This window comes from Heloderma suspectum, chromosome 4 (assembly GCF_057233095.1).
Source record: "Heloderma suspectum isolate Gila_16-S chromosome 4, 16-S_ref, whole genome shotgun sequence".
In the NCBI taxonomy this organism is placed as follows: Eukaryota; Metazoa; Chordata; class Lepidosauria; order Squamata; family Helodermatidae; genus Heloderma; species Heloderma suspectum.
Genome location: NC_139461.1, coordinates 211,646,162 through 211,669,946, shown reverse-complemented (window position 1 = coordinate 211,669,946; position 23,785 = coordinate 211,646,162). Strand labels below are relative to the sequence as shown.

General features: G+C 43.1%; 1 protein-coding gene across 1 annotated transcript in view; it reads left to right on the top strand.

Annotated features, from left to right (window-relative positions):
- Positions 1–23,785, top strand: part of MSH4 (mutS homolog 4) — a 67,244-nt gene that overhangs the window by 25,719 nt on the left and 17,740 nt on the right. The window contains exons 7-12 of the mRNA XM_084848232.1: positions 2,396–2,568; positions 4,239–4,306; positions 14,380–14,454; positions 15,868–15,932; positions 16,525–16,694; positions 22,935–23,071. Of these exons, the coding sequence (XP_084704358.1) occupies positions 2,396–2,568; positions 4,239–4,306; positions 14,380–14,454; positions 15,868–15,932; positions 16,525–16,694; positions 22,935–23,071 (688 nt within the window). The remainder of the gene's footprint in view (positions 1–2,395; positions 2,569–4,238; positions 4,307–14,379; positions 14,455–15,867; positions 15,933–16,524; positions 16,695–22,934; positions 23,072–23,785) is intronic.

Sequence of the window (23,785 nt, the reverse complement as noted above, 5' to 3'; positions counted from 1 at the left end):
CAAGAGGCAGCTAGGGCGCTCCTGACAGATTCTTCTCTTGCGTATAGTTCAGAACCTAGTTTCTGCTAGTGTGTTGCCCACCACCATCTAAAATCCAAGAAGTTATTCAAGTTCTAAATCAGTGTTTGATGTCGGTAATGGATTGGATCAGGGCAAACAAACTGAAGACAAGACAGAAATGTTCCTGGTCAGTCAAAAGGTAGATCAGGGAAGAAAGATTCAATCTGTGTTGGATGGAATTACACTCCACTGGAAGGCTCCGGTTCTAGGAGTGTATGAAACCCCACTTACCTGCATCTGCGGGGGGGTCCGCTGGAGGGGGATGCGATCCGTTCCTCTCCCGGAATCCTCGACGGGGGGGGGAGGCGATCCGTTCCCCCCCCCCCGGAATCCTCCCTGGCTGGATCTGCTCCATGGTGAGTCTGCGGAGCAGCCAGCTGGGGCCGCCCACAGCCGGACTTCCGCCATTTGCGTCCCTGTTCTTTGCCATGATAGGCTACGTAAATATTTACGTAGCCTATCACGGCTAAAGCGGGGATGCAAATGGCGTCCGTTACGTGGGACACCATTCGCAGCCGCAGACTGGATGGCAGACAGCAGCGGCCAGATCTGGACCCCCTGGAGGCAGGTAGGAGCCGGTCCGCCAAGACTTCGCGTGGTGGCGGGGGGGATTGCTCCGTTCCGCCATGGACTCCGGGGGGCTGAATTCACTGGAATTCGGCCTCACTGGAGTCTGTGGTGGAATTCTCCGCCATCCCTATCCAGTTCACAGTTTGTGTGTACTCCTGAATCAAGCCCTGAACCTGGATGCTGTAGGGGATTCCAAGCCCTCTTGCTGAGTAGTGAGGCAACAAAGATTAGCTGTGCAATCCAAAAACTCTTTTATTCTGTTAATAGCACCTCTTCACACCTGTAGCATCCACGAAGGCTGGGAGCTGTCTTCTGGGCCTAATTAGCTAAATAGGGCTTTTGTTAAGGGAGCTACTAAAAGCAAGGCAGTTGCACTAATGGACGGGTTTCCCACCATCTTCGACAGGCTTTTTCTGGGCTCCTCCCTTCAGGGACGATCCTCCCAACTCAACTTCTGACTGGCAGCCAATCTGGCAGAATGCCTCCCACCTCCTCTCGGCTCCACCCACTTAACTCGCTGGCAGGCTCTGGCATCTGTCAATTCTGGAGCTTCCTCTCCCTCTGACAAGTGGCCAGGTTCCCACTGGGAGGGGGAAGACAGTCTCTGAGCCTGGCTCTCCTGCTCAATAAGCCCCTGGGAAGATCCTTTGCTGACTCCTGGAGAGGCTTGGGGAATTTCCTCCCCCACTCCCTATTTTGGCTGGGCTTCTAGCTCTGCCTCCAAATCTGAATCAGAGTCGGAAACCAAACCAGGGAGCCTAAGCCCAATTCTGATACCTGCCCAGGTTTAAGTAGTGGCCAAGAGTACATTTACACAGCTAAGGCTAGTGCTCCAACTGCACTGGGTATGGCAGATCTGGTCACAGTGACACATGACTGAGTTACATCCCATTTGGACTACTGTAACATGATCTACATGGAGCTTCCTTTGAAAAGAGTTCAGAAACTTCAGCTGGTCCAGAATCCTGCGACCTGTTGACTGGGGCCACTTATAGAGAACGTGTAACTTCTTTGTTACAACAGTTTCACTGGTTAGTGGTCTGTTTCAGACCACAATTCAGAGTGCTGATTATGACCTGTAATGCCCTACACAACTTGGGCCCAGGCTATTTGAAAGACCACATCCTTCCTTATGTCCCTACTTAGGTTTTCACATCCTTAAGAGAGGCCTTTCTGTCCTGCCACTGATCAGAGGCACGTTTAGCAGCAACACAGTACAGGGCCTTCTTGGCAGCTGCTCCCAAACTCTGAAACTCCCTACCAAGGGAGACAAAGCTAACTCTATCTTTATTGCCCTTCCGCCAGCAGGCAAAGACATTTTTATTCAGGCAAGACTTTGGTTGTTAACGGTGCAATCCTATGCATGTTTAGACAGAAAAAGTACTACAACTCCCAGCATGCCCCAGCCAGCCATTTTCTTTCTAACCATGCATAGGAGTGCACCCTAAGTTGACTAGTTTGCTGAACTAGATTTTAACTGGTTGGTGCTGTTTCTTTTTAAACAATGTGTTTTCAACTGATGTGTTTGAATTGATGTGTTTATGTTTTAGTTATGTATTTTATTACTGTTAGTTATCTTAAGCACTATTTTTAACTGTTAACAGCTTAACAGTTATCTTAAGTAGAAAGGCAGGATAAGAAATAAATTAAAAATAAAATATTAGCAGTTGTGAAACTAGATGTGTAATACAATATGTATATTTAAACTGGCTTGTATCAATTTTATTTCGTGAGATTATTTTTCAAATTTGTGCTGTTTTCAAAGGAATGGTCATACTCTTTTTGGCGTTCTGAATTATACTAAAACACCAGGGGGAAGCCGAAGACTTAGGTCTAATATTTTAGAGCCTCTGATTGATGCTGATACCATTAACACAAGATTGGATTCTGTTCAAGAGCTACTTCAAGATGAGGAACTCTTTTTTGGCCTTCAGTCAGGTAATTGATTATTGCTTTATAAAAGGAGGAAAATATTTCCTTTAATAAAGGTTTGGCCAGAGCATTTATTTATTTAGTGCAGTTATTGATATTCCAAGTTTCAGATTACAAATCCTTCCAAGGCGGCTTACAAGTAATATCAACAATCATTAATACAATCACAATAAATAATATTAAAAAATGACAGGTGATGAGGCTCCTTCCCAGGGGAGATGGTAATAGATGGCCCGCTTTGGGATAGGGTGGGGGATGATGACAGTCCAGCTGGAGCAGGGTCTGAGGTGGTATTCGCCTGCCTCTCTCTTCTGGGATTCTTACTCCAAGGCAGTTGGTGGTAATGATGCTGTGAGGGAGTGGGGCAGCGAGAATGGTATTCACCTGCCGGCCTCCTTTCTTCTGGGGTTCTTCCTACAAGGAAGTTGGTAATAATGGCACTGTATAAAGTATCACATTTTTATTTTTCATAGCTCTTGGTAGGATTAATGTATCATTAGATCAGCCTCAGTTTGTTACTATAATTTAGGTCTAATGCAGGAGATCATAATTGAATCAGTCTGTGGGTATAGGGATCTCTAAATTTGAAATAGAACAGTGGTACTGAGGAAAAGCGTATTTACCTCTTTCTTCCTGTGCCGGATCCCCAAATTGGCTCCTGCAAGCTGCTCTTAATGTCACAGAGGGAAAATTCAGGTACGGATGTTCCCATATTTTTCCCTGTGCAAGGCTAATAGCTGCTTTGGGGAATAATTCACACAGGTGAAACAATATTGGGGAAAAGGACTAAACCCAACCACTCCCAGTGGCTACTCTGATGAAATCCAGAGTTTATTAAAGTAAGAAGAAAAAAAATGCAAAGATCTCATATGTTATGTGGCTTGACCCTTAAAATAATACATGGCAAATTTTCCCCTTACAATCTGGCACATCTATCTATATATTGGAGGCCCTTATGGAGCCCAAAAGGTAGTATATAACTGGATCCATCAATAAAACACATACACACTGCAAAGGTAAAAGTGGAGGGGAAAATGTAGTTGTACAGCATGATAGCTCACTTTTAAAACAGTTGCTGAAAATTATTGAAACTCATTCAGCTAAATTTAATTGTGGATTGCTGATCTAAAAGTGCATACGTGGTTTATTTATTGCATGTGGGCACAATGTGAATATTAGGTACTAAGTCAGATTTATATGATCTGATATTAGAGCTTCATATTTTGATGAATATTCGAACTTCTTTTGGCTATGTTGATATTTAGATTTAAAGCAGTTTAGAGTTCAGTCAGCGCGCGCACACACACACAAACACACAGCTGGCACATTGGAACTCTGCTGGCAGAAAGGAGCACACTTATGGGAGATCTGCTGTGGCAGTTCTCCCATAGTGGTGGTTCTTTCTGTCAATTGTGTGCATGTGTGCGTGTGTGTAAAAGCAAAGATCCAGTGGGCAGAAAAGCTTGGCAACCCTCTGCCCCCCACCATCACCTTCCAGGCTCGCTGGTGTGAGCCCGCAGGACTGGGCATGAGTTGGTAAATACAACTTGTTGTTCCTCGCTAGTCCTATTTAGGATGACTCTGTCCCATTGACAACAGTGGGATTAAATCCCAATACTTTGGTTTAATTGGGTTGTAGATTGAGCTGATTGATTTGCCTGACTTCTGTTTTTCAGTTATTTCAAGATTCCTGGACACGGAACAACTACTTTCAGTTTTAGTTCAAATTCCGAAGCAGGATACGGTATGTTTACAGATACAATTGCTTGAAAAATAATGAATAGCCGCCAGCTATTTCTTCTTTGATTATAATTTCTTCTGTTTTTATTGTGAGGAAACCAGGCAATTTATATATGTATGCTTAATTCACAACTGACAGCACTGAACATGTATTTTGCCATTTATATTTGAGCACTTTTGTACCAGAGTATGGAAAAGATTTAAGTCTTTTTTTTAGATTTTCAGACGTTGGCAGATACGAATCTTAAATATATAGGATGTTAAATATATGTTTATTCTTTATTAATGTACTGCAGTCTTAGAGATCTTGCATTATTTTCTTGTAATTCATTTTGAAAAACTTTAAGCTTGTTATATTAAAGGGGCACAAGAGTGCCTCTTTAGTTAAGGTCAGTCACAAAAAAAAAAGGTTCTGTCATTATAAGCCTCAAAAGTTCTACTGCTTATAAAAATGACACCTGTTTAGCTAATAATGTGAAACTTGGCATCAATGATGTACTTGAGGAAGTATACAGTTTTGCAGAATTTCAAAGTGATCCAGTAAAACTTGCCACAGGTACAGCAAATTAAAAATGCTGAAAATTGACACATTTGTACTTTTTACGCCAAGATGTGGCTCAGCATGTCATATATTTCTTTCAAATTTTGGTGAACTGGTGTAGGTTATTCAGGCTTATTGAGAAGCAGTGCCTTTCACTGGTGTGGTGAAGGTCCAGGCAGCGGTTCAAATGTAAGACATGCTCAGTTTCATTCTGAAGCTAGAACGCTGCTTGTTCTCCAATGTTCTGAGAGGAATGCCAGTGTTCCTGTTACGATTTTGACAGTGGGGGAGGGGTAACAGGAAACTGTCAACTGAGATAATAGACTCTCATTTTTCTTATAATTCAGCATAGTCTTCTGGATATCTCAAAAGCTGGCTCCTTAGAGTGTGACTTTTGGTTATTTCTAATAAAAGTATTACCCTACTATTATGCTTTTGATTTGTTCTCATTAGCAAACATGGTTACCTGCATTTATTATTTGTTGGAGGTGTACACCTTTAAAAAAAGTGTACATCTTGAAATGAAATCATGATTACCATTAATTAAGTATTTAAAATCCTATGTTTCATATAGGTTTACTTGCAAGAAAGCAGATTCAAATACCTTGGGAGAAATTTTCTTTTCAAAAACGAAGGAAATTCAGTGATTAAAAAAACCCCTGCCAGGTTAGACAGGAAGTAGATAAATGGGTACCGCTTCGGCGGGAAAGGTAACAGCGTTCTGTGCACCTCGGTGTTCAGTCATGCTGGCCACATGACCACGGAAGCATCTTCGGGCAGCGCTGGCTCTTCGGCTTAGAAATGGAGATGAGCACCACACCCTACAGTCGGACACGACTGGTTGGGGACACTTCTACCTTTACCTTTTTTTAAGGCTACCTCATGTTGGCTCAGGCTCCACAAAGCCAGGAAATTGGAAGCTGAGGCTGATGCTTTAATACATATGCCCCATGATCAATAATGATGTTGTGTAATGTTGCAAATTCTGCTTGTTTACAACTTATCCACACCTCCATGCACCCACACTTTTCCTTGGTTTTTCAGGCCCAAATCCAGATGTGGAGGATGGAGTGCCTGGGACAAGCAAACATGCCACATGTTAGCATCCAATTTCTTGGCTTTTTGGAGTCTGAGTCAAAATGTGATAGCTTTAACTCTGGTCTTAAATTTCAGGTTTTTAAAAATCATTGAATAATATTGATCACAATAATCCATACAATTTAATAGGATTTATCTGTGTTTAATTTTCACTGAATTATATACCACTATTCTATTTCAGGAAATCAAACTATTTTTAACTTTGGCATTTGTTGATTGTTACCACTAGCCAAACAGTCAATGATTGTTGTTGTTCAGTCGTTCAGTCGTGTCCGACTCTTCGTGACCCCATGGACCATAGCATGCCAGGCCTTCCTGTCCTGCGCTCTCTCCCGGAGCGTGCTCAAGTTCATATTCATTGCATCCGTGATGCTATCTAGCCATCTCATCCTCTGCCGTCCCCTTCTCCTTTTGCCTTCAGTCTTTCCCAGCATCAGGGTCTTTTCCAGGGAGTTTTCTCTTCGCATTAGGTGGCCAAAATATTGGAGCTTCAGCTTCATTATCTGTCCTTCCAATGAGCACTCAGGGTTGATTTCCTTTAGGATGGACTGATTTGACCTCCTTGCAGTCCAGGAGACTCGTAAGAGTCTTCTCCAGCACCACAGTACGAAAGCATCAATTCTTTGGCGCTCAGCCTTCCTTATAGTCCAGCTCTCACAGCCATACATTACTACTGGGAAAACCATAGCTTTGATTAGACGGACCTTTGTCGGCAAGGTGATGTCTCTGCTTCTTACTATGCTGTCTAGCTTGGCCATAGCTTTCCTCCCAAGGAGCAAGTGTCTTTTAATTTCATGGCTACAGTCACCGTCTGCGGTGATCTTGGAGCCGAAGACAGTAAAATCTGTCACTGTTTCCATTTCTTCCCCTTCTATATGCCAGGAAGTGATGGGGCCAGATGCCATGATCTTAGTTTTTTTAATGTTGAGTTTCAAACCAGCTTTTGCACTCTCCTCTTTCACCCTCAACAAGAGGCTCTTTAGATCCTCTTCGCTTTCTGCCATTAGGGTGGTATCATCTGCATATCGGAGGTTGTTGATAATTCTCCCAGCAATCTTAATTCCGACCTCTGATTCATCCAACCTGGCATTTCTCATGATGTACTCTGCATATAAGTTAAATAAGCAGGGTGACAATATGCAGCCTTGTCGTACTCCTTTCCCAATTTTGAACCAATCGGTTGTTCCATGTCTGGTTCTTACTGTTGCTTCTTGACCTTCGTACAGGTTTCTCAGGAGACAGGTAAGGTGGTCTGGTACTCCCATCACTTTAAGAATTTGCCACAGTTTGTTGTGATCCACACAATCAAAGGCTTTAGCGTAGTCAATGAAGCAGAAATAGACGTTTTTCTGGAATTCTCTTGCTTTCTCCATGATGCAGCGAATGTTGGCGATTTGATCTCTAGTTTCTCTGCCTCTTCGAAACCCAGCTTGTACTTCCGGTAGTTCTCGGTTCGCATACTGCTGAAGCCTAGCTTGTAGGATTTTGAGCATCACCTTGCTGGCATGTGAAATGAGTGCAATTGTGCGGTAGTTTGAACACTCTTTGGCGTTGCCCTTCTTTGGAATTAGTAATCCCTAAAATCCCAAAAATAATTTCCTGAGTTCATTCTGCAGCTAACATCTATTGATATTTTTACCTATAGTGATATGCTACTAGAGAGAAGCCCAGGGAAAATTTAGATAAGTAAAGTTTTAAAATATAGACTGAATAAAACTGCATAGATTATAAGCAAGATGAAAGGTTAAATAGTTCCATAGAAAACATATGGTTAACAGTGCAGTCCTATGTATGAGACTTAGTCCTAGGTAAATGGGTATAAGATTGCAGCCTGAATAAAGTACCAAAATCATACAAGTCCTACAAGACTAAGGATGCAATGCTATGCATGTTTAGACAGAAAAAAGTCCTACAATTTCCAGCATTCCCCAGCCAGCATGGGGAATTGTAGCACTTTTTTCTGTTTAAACATGCACAGGATTGCACCCTAAGTTCAGAAATAGATCAATAGATATTTCTGTAAAAGAGGAGAACCCCCCCCCCACCATGCTGCATCCAATTGATAGGGCGACAAGATGCTGAATTCCAGATGCAGAACTGTCTGTCACCAGTGGATAAGTGCTCTATCTTTGACAGCGAGAAAGGGGAGTTTTTCTGCTTTTATGTACCAGGTAGAATAACTAAGCCAATTTACAATGTTTTAATTTTTTCACCTGGCTTGTACAGCTTTGCAAATGGAAAGGTAAGATATAAATAATCTAAATAAATAAATAAATAATACATTTTAAATATTTTCAGTTGTAAGTAATTACCTCAAGAGTTACTCATGTTATGAACCCAAAACATTACTGTCCTGTGAACTCAGTTATGCAGATTGCCAGTGATGCCTGCCTACCCAGAGCTACTGGCCTTCATGACATTAAAAATAAACTTCTGTGTAGCGCATTTCCAATATATTATTAGAAATTACTAGTGGCCTACAAGGAATTATAAGGGGGATAAAAATTGGGCAATTCCCCCTCACTCCATAGAACCTAGAATAAGACTATTACACTCTGACTCCAGAGGTGTGAGACTAACTGAGGAGAATGCTGCCAATCTAGACCTGAACCTATGTAGTACAGTATGTGTATTTGGAGTCAGGAGGTGGTGGGGGGGGGGATCACTATCCACAGTGTAAGAAAGAGGTTGGGGGTGGGAGACAGGGAATGCATGCCTTGATGTGCAGATCCCAAACCCTAATTTTACTCTTGCCTCCAGGATTCTTTAAGGTAATGGGGAGTCAGCCCTTTCATAGCTGAGCTGGCCCTTGGAGGGGCAATTAATCAGAATAGGAGAAAGTACTTTTCACTGATCATAATAAATTCCTCCTTTCCCCCTCATTGTGTTTATCCCCTGATTCTAATTACTCACCCCTCTCCATGATTCTGTAAACTATTAAGACCATGATCAGGCAAACTCTTCCCCTTCTGTTTCTTTGGGTAGACTGGGGGTTCCCTTTAACTGATTAAATTCAGAACATTGATAAGTAAAGTCCCATGGCAAGCAACTCTAATGAGAAAAGGATGGGTGGGTGCTTTTAAAAAAGGAAACTCTCAAGGCACAATTACAAACAATTCCAACAAGAAAAAAAGGTGGAAGACAACAGAAGAAGCCAATGTGGCTTCACAAAAAGCTTAGAGGCGACCTGAAAACAAAAAAGCACATATATAGGAAGTGGAAAGAAGGCCAAGCAACAAAGGAAGAGTACAGGCAGGTAGCACAGAATTGCAGGGATGGTGTCAGGAAGGCTAAAGCTGAGAACGAGCTGAGGTTAGCCGAGGGATGCTAAAAGCAACAAAAAGGCTTTCTTCAGCTACACGCATAGTAAAAGTCAGAGGAAATAAATGGTGGTTCAACTATTAAATAAGGATGGCAAAATGATAACAGATGACAAAGAAAAGGCAGAAATGCTCAATTCCTATTTTGGCTCAATTCCTACTTTGGCTCAGTCTTCTCCCAAAAGAGGGTCTATGACCCCCCTGGCAAAGGCAAAGTACAGGCTGAAGGGCCAGGATTGCCGCTTGAGATCGATAGGCATATGGTCAAGGAACACCTAATTACTTTGAATGAGTTCAAATCTCTAGGGCCAGATGAACTGCATCCTAGAGTAATAAAGGAACTGACAGAAGAACTCTCAGAACCGCTGTCTATTCTCTTTGAGAAATCATGGAGGATGGGTGAAGTGCCAGATGACTGGAGGAGGGCTAATGTTGTCCCTATCTTCAAAAAGGGTAAAAAGGAGGAACCTGGGAACTACAGACCAGTCACTCTAATGTCAATCCCTGGGAAAATTCTGGAGCAGATGATAAAACAATCCATCCGTAAGCACCTTGAAAACAATGCAGTGATTACTCGAAGCCAACATGGTTTTGTCAAGAACAAAACCTGCCAGACGAATCTGATCTCATTTTTTAATCAGGTCACCTCCCTTGTGGACCGTGGGAATGCTGTGGACATCATATACCTCGACTTCAGCAAAGCTTTCGACTAAGTGCCCCATGATTTCCTGATGAGCAAACTAGCTCAAAGTGGGCTAGATGAAACAGCTATCAGGTGGATCCACAGTTGGCTACAGAATCGGACTCAAAGAGTGCTTATCAATGGGACCTTCTCAAACTGGGGAGAGGTAACGAGTGGGGTACCGTAGGCCTTAGTCCTGGGCCCAGTGCTCTTCAACATTTTTATGAATGACTTGGAGGAGGAGGTGCAGGGAATGCTGATCAGATGTGCAGATGACACAAAATTGGGTGGGATAGCTAATGCCTTGGAAGACAGACACAAAATTCAAAGTGATCTTGATAGACTGGAGCACTGGGCAGAAAACAACAGAATGAAATTTAATAGGGATAAATGCCAAGTTCTGCACCTAGGAAAAAGAAACCAAATGCACAGTTACAAGATGGGGGATACGTGGCTCAACAACACTACAAGCGAGAAGGATCTGGGAATGGTTGTTGATCACAAGCTGAATATGAGCCAACAATGTGATGTGGCTGCAAAAAAGACAAATGCTATTTTGGGCTGCATTAATAGAAGCATAGCTTCCAAATCCCGGGAAGTACTAGTTCCCCTCTACTCAGCACTGGTTAGGCCTCATCTGGAGTACTGTGTCCAGTTCTGGGCACCGCACTTTAAGAAGGATGCAGACAAACTGGAGAGGATTCAGAGGAGGGCAACAAAGATGATCAGGGGACTGGAAACAAAGCCCTATGAAGATAGACTGCAAGAACTGGGCCTGTTTAGCCTTGAGAAGAGAAGACTGAGGGGAGATATGATAGCGCTCTTCAAGTACTTGAAAGGTGGTCACAGAGAGGAAGGCCAGGATCTCTTCTCGATCATCCCAGAGTGCAGGACACGGAATAATGGGCTCAAGTGACAGGAAGCCAGATTCCGGCTGGACATCCGGAAAAACTTCCTGACTGTTAGAGCAATACGACAATGGAAACAATTCCCTAGGGAGGTAGTGTTCTCTCCCACACTGGAGGCATTCAAGACGAGGCTGTTCGGCCATCTGTCAGGGATGGTCTGACTTGGATTCCTGCACTGAGCAGGGGGTTGGACTCGATGGTCTTATAGGCCCCTTCCATGGTAATTCTATGATTCTGTGATGCTCAACCACCTTCAGCATTCTGTGCCTCTGGGAGGGCAATGATCATGCTCCTTACTTATCAGGTGGTTTAGGGTATATTTTCTTCTTTTTAAATGTAAACAAATATTTTTCTGCATACTAGATGACTCGCCCAAGTAGTCAGAAGCCCCTACCTTCTCTGTAGGTAGCCCCATTTTGCTGCCCATGTGATAGCCACGGGAGTATCCAAGTTCCCTCTTAAATGATATTAAGTGAGCACCCTTCACAAAATGTTGCAGTGGATCTCCATCCTCCAACAAGAGAACTCCTTGTTCAAGTCACCTGGAACAGGAGCCTTGTAACACTTTTAGGAGCTACAGAGGAAGGAGAGATTTCAGGATAAGGATAGGAGAGAACACAGTAACTTTTTTCTTTCCCATCTTCCTCAAACTTCACCTGTGTTACTGTATAGGACCAAAGGGTTCAGATGAGGGGAGTGGAGCATGGAGAGCCAGAAAGGAAAAAAAAAGTTGTGCCTTTTCATTTCCTCCCTCTTGAGCCCGCCTGTACAGTGTGGGGAGGGGTGAAGAGAGTTTTTTAAATCCCATGGAACACATCCCGCCTGACCCTAATTTACCCCTCTAAGGGCGCAATCCTATCGAGACAGGCGGCTGCCTCCGAACTCGGAGGCAACTGCCTATCCAAAGCAAGGCAGGAGAAGCTCAGGGTGGATCATTCCCTCTGCGCCTCTCCTGCCCTGATTTTTCTGCTAGACGGCCGTTTTCGGCTATCTAGCCGTGGGGGGGCCGAGGGGGAGGGAAGGCTGCTGTACAACCCATAGGATGTGTCGCACACGCAGTTCCACTCTCTCCTCCCCAGAACGCCCCCAGCCCTGCCCCTTTTCAGCCGCTCTGCACTCTTCTTCTGAGCACGGAGGACAGAGCTCCTCCACACTGCCTCCGAGGCAGCGCAGACGTGGGGGGAGGCTGGTTTTCTGGGAATCTACGGAGCGTGGGCTCTGAGGTTGGTTCCTGGAAAACAGCATATCCTGTGGCCCTCTAGCCACTGTCTAGCGGCCATAGGATTGCTCCCTGTAAGCTATTAGGGGTTCAAGTGGGCCAATTCTCTCTCACTTGCCCACTCTTAGCTTCTCCCTCCCTGTTATGCAGTGGACACCCTGAACATTCTTGGAAGCTCACAGGGCCTTACCAGGCCATTTTAAAAAAGAAATAATTTTTCTTTTAATCTACAAATTGGTATTGTCCTGTGTACCTGCAGATTCCCCCATCTGTACAGAAAATAATACCTTAATTTTTGATGGCCCCATTTTACTTCAAGGGGAGAAAAGGAGAAAGTGTCTCAGATGTGCACACCAATAAAGATATGGCCGAACACTGTACAAAACATTGGTGAGGACACAGTGCTGTGGATTTAAGTGCCCCTGAGGAAGATATTTGTGAAATGCATTGTGCCATTAAACATTTATTGTTGTACACTTTTGAGGTTGTATCTCTCCTTTTCTTATTTATTTATTTTTATTTATTTATGTATTTATTTCATTTCTATACCGCCCAATAGCCGAAGCTCTCTGGGCGGTTCACAAAAATTAAAACCAAACAACACACAATAAAACAATTTAAAATATATAGAATATTAAAACCACAATATAACAATACAACCACAATAAAACCTAGCAGCAGTGCAGGAGTTTAAAATACAGATTTAAAACAGCAAAGCTAAAAATTTAGAAAGCTAAAATGCTAAAATGCCTGGGAAAATAAAAAGGTCTTCACCTGGCGCCGAAAGGAATACAATGTAGGTGCCAGGCGAACCTCACTAGGGAGCTCATTCCAGAGCCGGGGTGCCACAGCAGAAAAAGCCCTCTTCCTAGTAGCCACCCGCCTCACTTCCTTTGGCAGGGTCTCATGGAGAAGGGCCGCTGAGGATGATCTTAAGGTCTGGGCAGGCACATATGGGAGGAGGCGATCCTTCAGATAACCTGGCCCCAAGCCATTAAGGGCTTTAAATGTTAACACCAGCACTTTGAATCGGGCCCGGAAATGGACTGGCAGCCAGTGCAGCTGGAAAAGTACTGGCGTAATATGAGCTCGCAGGCCAGTCCCTGTTAACAATCTTGCTGCCCTATTTTGGACCAGCTGAAGTTTCCGGACCGTTTTCAAAGGCAGCCCCACGTATAACGCATTGCAGTAATCCAGACGAGAAGTTATCAGAGCATGGATAACTGTAGCTAGGCTATCTCTGTCCAGATAAGGGCGTAGTTGGTATAGCAGCCTAAGCTGATAAAAAGTGCTCTGTGCCACTGAGTTCACCTGTGCCTCAAGTGACAGTTCTGGATCCAAGAGCACCCCCAAACTACAAACCTGATCCTTTAGGGGGAGTGCAACCCCCTCCAGAACAGGTTGAATATCACCTAGCCGGGCAGACGAACCACCCACTAACAGTACCTCCATCTTGTCTGGATTGAGTTTCAGTTTATTGGCCCAAATCCAGTCCATTACCATGCCCAGGCACTGGTTCAGAACAGCCACTGCCTCACCTGGTTTTGATGAGAAAGAGAGGTAGAGCAGGGTGTTGTCCACATATTGATGGCACCTCAGCCCACACCTCTGGATAACCTCCCCCAGTGGTTTCATGTAGATGTTAAACAGCATGGGGGATAAAATAGAGCCCTGTGGAACCCCATGGCACAATTGCCATGGCACAGAGCAATAATCCCTCAGCACCACCTTCTGGAATCGGCCATCCAAGTAGGAGCGGAACCACTGTAGTGCAGTGCCTTCAACTCCCAACCCAGACAACCTATCCAGAAGGATACCATGGTCGATGGTATCGAAAGCTGCTGAAAAGTCCAGGAGAATCAACAGGGTCGCACTCCCCCTGTCCCTCTCTTCTTCCTGTAATTGGTGTCTTCTCTTCTTTTTCTTCCCATTTTGGTTCAAAACTGATAGGCACAAGATCACCAAATTTCAACATTAGAGCGAATTTTAATTGTATTTTAATGTATATTATAATGTATTTTGTGAACCACTTAGAGATATTTTTAAATATGTTCAGCAGTATGTACATCTGTTAAGTAATAAAAAATAATGGTAATATAACAATGCCAAGCTAGAGACTAGTAAGAGTGAGCAGTTTACTAGGGAAAAGGAAAAGAAGTCAGTTAATATTCCTTGTCATGATGCATACAGAGAAGATATGCATGACAAGTGAGCCACAGGCAACAATGATAGCACAATAGTATCTAGGTCCTGTGCTAAACCAACATTAAAATAATGAGAAAGTGTACATCTTCTCTGTTTTCTAACAGGTTAATGCATCTGAATCAAAGATAACAAATTTAATTTATCTGAAGCATACTCTGGAACTTGTGGAGCCTTTGAAGGTATCATAATCCTATGTACTATGTAATTACTATTATCATTAGGCCCTAGTTGTCTCAAATCAGGCCCTTACTCTCTGTTCCACTGGTAGTTTGCCAGAATTGCTTGTCTGCTATCTACTGAACTTCAGTGCCACCATCACAAATGCCCAGAGGGTAGTATTGCAGCTTAGCTAGGCATCATGTAAAAAAGTGCCAGTAGGATTCCACCTGGTTTTATAAAGTTGAAAACTCATTGCCCAGGTCCAGATTGAGCTCTCAGACTGCCTGCCCTAGTATATTTGCTTACTTGGTCCCTCTTCACTTGCTGCTCATCTCCAGCCTGCTGTTTCTGACAATTTTATATATACTTTAAGAAGACAGCTAAAGCACAGGTGTAAGAAGACTTGGAGCGAGCATGACCAGTCAAAGGCTAGAACTCACCTTAGGGCAGGGATGGGCAATGTAGACCAAAATATCTGGAGAGCCACACAGCTCCCATGAGCTCTAGCCAGCAATGGTGAGAAATCATGGGAGTTGTAGGACAAAACATCTTCAGGACCACACATTGCCCACCCCTGCATTAGAACCTGTTAGAACCTCCTCTGTTGTGGTGGTGTTGGCAGCAAAGCATAATTACTTATTCATCACCATTGCATTTGCACAAAGACATGCAACAGAGCTCCTTTAGATGGTGAAGAAATTTTTATATCTTTCCCCCAAACATTGTACCCGCTATGACTTGTTTGCTTTTAGACTGCAAACCTATGTATGTTTACTCAGAGGTAAGTCCCATTGTGTCAAATGGGGCTTACGCCTTAGTAAATGTATGTAGGATTGCAGCCTAACAGTGCAATCCTATACATGTCTACTCATAAGTAAGTCCCGTTGGGTTCAGTGGGGCTTACTCCCAGGCAAGTGGGTATAGGATCATAGCCTAAGGGTGCAATCCTATCTAGATAGGCAGCTGCTTCCAAACTTGGAGGCGACCACCTATCCAAAGCAATGCAGGAGAAGTATGGAGGGGATCGTTCCCTCTGCACTCCTCGTGCCCTGCTTTTTCTGCTAGACAGCTGATTGCATCTGTCTAGCCGCAGGAGCACAGAGAGGGGAAGGAGGCTGCTGTACGACACATAGGATGTATCGTACAGGTGGCTACTCTCTCCCTGCCCCAGAATGCCCCCAGCCACACCCCTTTCCAGCCACTCCGCACTCCTCTTGAGAACGTGGAGGATGAGGCTGTTCCGCACTGCCTCCGAGGGGGAAGGTCAGTTCTCTGGGTAACAGAGGTTGGTTCCTGGATAACAGCATATCCTATGGCCGTCTAGCCACTGTCTAGCGGCCATAGGCTTGCTCCCTAAATGAACTAAAGGCTATAGAATTCAATTACACCTCTGTACATTTGAATATATTATTTTTTCATGTTCATTTTGACAGGATGCTTTAAAGAGTTATAAGACAACATTGTTAAAGGCTTACTATGGTTCTTTGGAAGACAACAGGTAGTGTATTATAAAAACTTTGACATTATTGCTATCATTTCTTCCATTCTATATTTTGTAAAATATTTATATTTGATTGTAGAGTTTCTTATTCTATTTTGAGTCTCATTGTATCCATTGGTACTACTTAAGTTTATAAGACTGTAAGTTTATTTAAATTCAGTTAAAATAAGGAACAAAATTGATACTATTTTTTCAGAACTCCTTAGGTTCTTAAGTAGTAAGATGAGTTTCTTTATATTATCAATGTGATTCAAAAACTCTTAATTGGGTTTAAGCCAGTTAACTAATATCCTGTTCTAAACATAAGCACCAGAAAGTAAGTTCATTGATTTCAATGAAATTGTGATTAAACAAAGAATTCTGACAGAGAACATTATTTACATCTAAGCAGCCTTTAAGGTAACAGTGAAATATATGTCTAGCATTAGACAGCACAACTTTAGATATGGTGTTGTTGGGGTTTTAAAAATATAGTAAATGCTACCTGTGGGTAGAGGATTCAGATATTCTGTTATTTCTTTTAGTCAGTTACAACATTTGTTAAGTATGACAGACCTTTCCACAATTTTGGGTGTTTTGTTTTTTCTAGATTTGGCATGATACTTGAAAAGATTAAAACTGTTATTAATGATGATACAAGATATACAAAAGGGTGCTTGAATATGAGAACTCAGAAGTGCTATGCAGTAAAGCCTAATATCAACGAATTTCTTGACATAGCACGAAGGACATACACTGAGATTGTGGATGATATAGCAGGTACTTATTTACTTGGGCTGCAATTCTATGCATGTTTAGACAGAAAAATGTCCTACGACTCCCAGCGTTCCCCAGCCACCATGTCTTGTTGGGAAATGCTGAAATTGTAGGACTTTTTTCTGTCTAAGTATGCATAGGACTGTGGTCTTAGGCACTTGCTTTTAAAGTATAGAATAGTAAATATAGTTTACTGGAATATATACTCTTTAATGACATTTACAGCATGATGCTCTGCATGCCTGTTCAGAAGTAAGTCTTACACAGTTTAATGGGATCTGCTTTCAGGTTTGTGAGTGTGAGTGTGTATATAGGGATACAGCCTTAATTTAATCCTGGTCATACAAAAGGTCAAATACAATGTTGACATTCCGCTGTCTAAAATGCTTTTGTCAGCAGAGCCAGGAGTGGGGCAATTTCTCACCCCCTGCTCTCCCATTTCCTCAAAGTCTGGTCCAGAGGTCTAGGAAACCCTGTGGGACAGATTTTCAGGGTGCACGGGGGGAGAGGAGACAGAAGGAGAAGTCCCATTGCTCTAGCAGATTTCTGCTAGCATCACATTGGAATTAACTCAGAATAGGAAAGATTTGAAAAGATGCTGAAATACTATTCATGTGTGGCCTATTCTCTATCATTTCAGGTCATGTGTCATGAATATGAAGGTTAGCCCAATTGAGGGCACTGCTGTTCACAGGGAGACAATCAACACCCAAGGGTTCAGATCCATTAGGCAAAGTCAGGCATAACAAGGGTCAGGTTCCAGGATGATCAGCTCAGGGGAGATTCTAGAAGTGAGATTAGGTGTAGCCAAGGTCAGATGCCCATTAAGGAAAGCAAAAAGTGGATAGCACCATGGATAGCTCCAAGCAGAATTGGGCTGGAAGCCAGACAAGCTCAGCTTGTATGTTGCTCCAACAACTGGCAGACTCAGACTGAGCCTTAAATAGAACTTGAATTTCCTAGAAGCTGTTAGCTCCTTCCATACAATGCATGATAGGGATGTACGAATTGTGTACTTTCCGTGCCGCTTGACTTCCGCAGTTTGCGGCCAGTGCTCCGTACCGTCGTTTGCAAGCCCCCGGAATTCTCCTCTTCTTTTTTTTTCCGCTCCAAGAATTACAAAGATAAATCCGTGCCGACAGCCGTAATTCTGCATAACTTCCGTAAGAAAGGCTATTTTTCGTAGATATTTTCGTATTTTTTCCCCTGCCCTGAGACGTGCAGTAATTACTTTCAGCCAAAACACTTCCTCCTCCTCAGGGCTTCCCAAAACAAGGCTGCCCTAGGTGTGCCTAGGAGAGAGAGAGGAGAACCAACTCTGTGCATGTCTACTCAGAAGTAAGTCTTATTGAGTTCAATCCTACACATGTCAGCACCCCACTTGCCCCCAGCTCAGCTTTGTATTTCCACATCCAGCTCATTAGCAAACCTCCTGTTATCTCAGAAGACCCTTGGGTGAAGGGGGGGGGGGTTCCAGGGAACAGCTGGATGGAGGGAGATTACACACACACACACACACACACACATATACATAATGGAAGAATATAGTTCTTCATATTCCCTGGTATGTTTATTCCTCATTCTGTCCATTCCCTGAGCATGTGCAGAGTGTGCTTTTTATTAAAACAAAGAGAAGGTTTCTGATCTTTCCCTTCATGCTGCATTTGTACAAGTGAAGTGTGACTGCTTCAGAAAGAACTTTCCATTATACTGTCTCTTTTTCTTCATGAGTTTCATAACAGAAGTGTGGGGTAGTGGTGAGAGTCCAGCCCAAAGTCACCCAGTGAGATAACAGGAGGTTTGCTAATGAGCTGGATGTGGAAATACAAAGCTGAGCTGGGGGCAAGAGGGGTGCTGACATGCGTAGGAGTAAGTTGCATTGAACTCAGTAAGATTTATTTCTGAGTAGACATGCACAGTAATCACAGTGCATTGTGTGTCTTGTAATTACTGTGTCTTGTAATTCAAGACACAGTATTTCAAGACCAGACATCACAGTAATTCAAGTCTATGCCCCAACCACTGATGCCAAAGAAGCTGAGGTTGATTGGTTCTATGAAGACCTACAACACCTTCTAGAACTAACACCAAAAAAAGATGTCCTCTTCATCATAGGGGATTGGAATGCTAAAGTAGGAAGTCAAGAAATCACTGGGATAACAGGCAGGCATGGCCTTGGTGTACAAAATCAAGCAGGACAAAGATAGCTAATAGCGTTTTGCCAAGAGAACACGCTGATCATAGCAAACCCTCTTTTCCAACAGCACAAGAGGCGACTCTACACATGGACATCACCAGATGGTCAATATCAAAATCAGATTGATTATGTCCTTTGCAGCCAAAGATGGAGAAGCTCTATACAGTCAGTAAAAACAAGACCTGGAGCTGACTGTGGCTCAGATCATAAGCTTCTTGTTGCAAAATTTTGGCTTAAATTGAAGAACGTAGGGAAAACCACTAACCCATTCAGGTATGACCTAAATCATATCCCTTATGAATATACAGTGGAGATGAGGAATAGATTTCAGGGATTAGACCTGATAGACAGAGTGTCTGAGGAACTATGGACGGAGGCCCGTAACATTGTTCAGGAGGCAGCAACTCAATCCATCCCAAAGAAAAAGAAATGCAAGAAAGCCAAGTGGCTGTCTGATGAGGCTTTACAAGTAGCTGAGGAAAGAAGGGAAGCGAAAAGCAAGGGAGAAAGGGGAAGATATATCCAACTGAATGCAGAGTTCCAGAGAATAGCAAGGAGAGACAAGAAGGCCTTCTTAAATGAACAGTGCAAAGAAATCGAGGAAAACAACAGAATGGGAAAGACTAGAGATCTCTTCAAGAAAATTGGAGATCTCAAGGGAACGTTTTGTGCAAAGATGAGCATGATAAAGGACAAAGAAGGCAGGGACCTAACAGATGCAGATGAGATTAAGAAGAGGTGGAAAGAATACACAGAAGAACTATACAGGAAAGATCTGAATGTCCCTGATAGCCATGATAGTGTGGTCACTGAACTTGAGCCAGACATCCTTGAAAGTGAAGTCAAGTGGGCCTTAGGAAGCATTAGTAACAACAAAGCTAGCGGAGATTACAGTCTTCCAGCTGAGCTATTTAAAATCCTAAAAGATGATGCTGTTAAAGTGCTGCATTCAATATGCCAACAAATTTGGAACACTCAACAGTGGCCACAAGACTGGAAAAGGTCATTTTACATTCCAGTTCCAAAGAAGGGCAATGCCAAAGAGTGTTCAGACTACCGTACAATTGTGCTCATTTCACATGCCAGCAAGGTTATGTTCAAAATCCTATAAGCTAGGCTTCAGCAGTATGTGAACCGAGAACTACCGGAAGTACAAGCTGGGTTTCGAAGAGGCAGAGGAACTAGAGATCAAATCGCCAACATTCGCTGCATCATGGAGAAAGCAAGAGAATTCCAGAAAAACATCTATTTCTGCTTCATTGACTACGCTAAAGCCTTTGATTGTGTGGATCACAACAAATCACTCAGGAGATTGTGTGGATCTCCTGAGAAACCTGTACGAGGGTCAAGAAGCAACAGTAAGAACCAGACATGGAACAACCGAGTGGTTCAAAATTGGGAAAGGAGTACAACAAGGCTGCATATTGTCACCCTGCTTATTTAACTTATATGCAGAGTACATCATGAGAAATGCCGGGTTGGATGAATCACAGGTCGGAATTAAGATTGCCGGGAGAATTATCAACAACCTCCGATATGCAGACGATACCACCCTAATGGCAGAAAGCGAAGAGGATCTCAAGAGCCTCTTGTTGAGGGTGAAAGAGGAGAGTGCAAAAGCTGGTTTGAAACTCAACATTAAAAAAACTAAACTCATGGCATCTGGCCCTATCACTTCCTGGCATATAGAAGGGGAAGAAATGGAAGCAGTGACAGATTTTACTTTCTTCGGCTCCAAGATCACCGCAGACAGTGACTGTAGCCATGAAATTAAAAGACGCTTGCTTCTTGGGAGAAAAGCTATGGCAAACCTAGACAGCATAGTAAGAAGCAGAGACATCACCTTGGCAACAAAGGTTCATATAATCAAAGCTATGGTTTTCCCAGTAGTAACGTATGGCTGTGAGAGCTGGACTATAAGGAAGGCTGAGCGCCGAAGAATTGATGCTTTCTAACTGTGGTGCTGGAGAAGACTCTTACGAGTCCCCTGGACTGCAAGGAGGTCAAATCAGTCAATCCTAAAGGAAATCAACCCTGACTGCTCATTGGATGGACAGATACTGAAGCTCCAATATTTTGGCCACCTAACGCGAAGAGAAAACTCTCAGGACAAGACCCTGATGCTGGGAAAGACTGAAGGCAAAAGGAGAAGGGGACGGCAAAGGATGAGATGGCTAGATAGCATCACCGATGCAATGAATGTGAACTTGAGCATGCTTCGGGAGAGTGCGCAGGACAGGAAGGCCTGGCGTGCTATGGTCCATGGGGTCACGAAGAGTCGGACACGACTGAACGACTGAACAACAACAAAGACATGCACAGAGTTGGTTCTCCTCTCCATTTTAGCCTCACAACGTCACCAACAAGGCTGGATGTGGAAATAGAAAGCCTAGCAGGGGGAATAATACCTGGTGCAGGGCTCCAGACCAGCATGGTCATTTTAAAAGGTTTTTTTTTTCTTTCTTTCAAACAGCGTTGCTTTAAACAAAGAGTGCATCGCTCAAGCACACCTAGGGCAGCCTTGTTTTAGGAAGCCCTGAGGAAGAGGAAGTGTTTTGGCTGAAAGTAAATGGAGACGGAGAATTTCAGTTGAAAAAGAACACCCACAAACAAGGCGGTGAGCACAATTCTTTTTTTTTTTTTAACTTACGCATTTATTATCGAAATATACTACCTTGCATTTTTATTTACGAAAATGTCACGACTCTGTGCGGATGACAAAAAAAAGCCGTATGACTGCTGGCTCCGCAGGACCTCGTGGTGCCGTTCTGCAGAGGATTCTGTGGCACAGACTGAAGGGAATTCGATCCCATTTCAGTCTGCAACAGAATTCTCTGACATCCCTATGCATGAGGCCTTCTCCCTTAAAGGAGCCATGCTTGCTTTTGAAGCCTTTGGTTGTAACAGCATGGAAGCAATTGGACTGTGGTGATGGCTTTGGAAAAGGAATCTGAGGATGGCAGTGCAACCGCCTCTGAAAGTGGGGGTCAGGGTGGTGGTGGTCCCAGGAGTTCTTCTGGGGCTGAAGGACCTGAGGGAGAGAGGGATATCGAGGGGTGTTTCCATGGCCACATCCTCTTCTGGGGCTGAGAGGTTTATATACAGAGGCTTCTCCTGAGGAGGAGAAATCGCAACCCTGGGTCATGACACAATCTCCTGGAAAATTCACCTTCACTCACCTCTTTCAAATGAAATTGTGCCAGAGGCCCTATTCATCCTACAGCTGTAATGATATTCCTCAGCCTTCCATTAGCCAGATGAGAGAATATAAGAATCTAGTAACAGAAAGAAGCAGGAGTTAGTTGATACATGGAGCATGAAGGTAAATCTGGTTGTGATAGAGAGTGCCATCATGGCAGGGTTTGAGATGACACAGCTATTGCATAGAGGGAGAGGAATGTTCTGCATCCTAGATTGCTTCCAGACTAGCCCTTTTCTCTGGAACTGCCATCCTTCTATGGTGAATCTAGACAATGCTGTTGTCAAATTGTTGCAGTCTGATTTTTTGGTATTGTCCTCCCATGTTTTTTTCAGCCCTGATTTAAGGCTTATTTATTTATTTATTTATTTATTTTGGTTTGGCAATCAAATGCAGGTGCAACACCACCTTGTCTAGTATGAACAGGCAAAGCACTACTGAGGTAACTTGTTTGCAGGTCCTGACCATTTTATTGCTCCCTGTTGATCACAGCTGTGGAATTAGAGATGAATAGCCTCTTAATTGCCCCTTGAATAACCTCTCTGAATTGCCCCCAGCATGAGGTTTAGTTTGTGCAGGGGGCGAGGGAGGCTTTCATTACTATTTTTTTCTATTCATTGTTCTAGTATGTTCAAGCTATTTTACTATAAAAATTAAAATACAAGTTCTAAAACCATTTATTGGCTTTTAAAATGCCATATTTTTCTTGATATGTCTTCTGCCTTCTAATCCATTCTGTAATAAAAATGTCAAGATTTCTGCTGTATCGACTATACATTTTATTGCACATATAATACAGTTGGTTTTGTTGTATTAGAAAAAGTCTGTTTTACATCTTGCTATTAAGGAATGATAACGCAGCTTGCAGAAAAATATAGCCTTCCTTTGAAAACAAGTTTTAGTTCAGCTCGAGGATTTTTTATTCAGATGAATGCTGATTGTGCAGCAATACACAATGGTCAGCTTCCTTCAGAATTTACCAAGGTATGCTTTTGGGAAATGTTGGCTCTCAAAACTATTATAGTTAATTAACTTACATGGAAACTTGATGAGTGTAGAACATATTTTTTTATGTACATTTCTTAACTATAGTGCTTAGCAGAGTCACTCTTTGACTATAAGATGACCATAAGTTGCCATTGAGTTTGTAAAGATGCAGAATCCAATGTCACATGAGTAGACTTCCGCTTCCATGCCAGGACTTTCTCCTTTGCCCCTTCAACCAACCTGCCCCTGGAAATATTCTCCAGGGAGTTCTCCAGCCCTCCAGAGCAGCAGAACAACTTAATTGGATTTCACCCATCATTCTTTGATACATATGGGGAGGTATTTCTAGTAAGGATAGAGTGGCATTGGTACTGTTGTACAAGGCATTAGGGAAGCCATTCTTGGATAACATATATAGTTTAGGTCATCCATGTTCAAGAAAGGTAAATTAAACTGGAACAGGTGTACATTGCTTACATAGATGGAGAACATGGTGTGTTTTTCTGGGAGAAAATGTTACTGTAGAAAAACATATCAACCTACAGTAGGGGTGCAGAACCAAAATAGGTTGGGGGGCTGGTTGAACTTACTATCTAGTCCTCTGTAGGCCATATGAAGTCAGGTGGGTTTGGTCACACCCATGTCATTTGCTCCCTGGCTGAAGCGCTAAGTGGATCCTTGAGCCAGGGACCAGGTTTTGCTGTGCAAGGG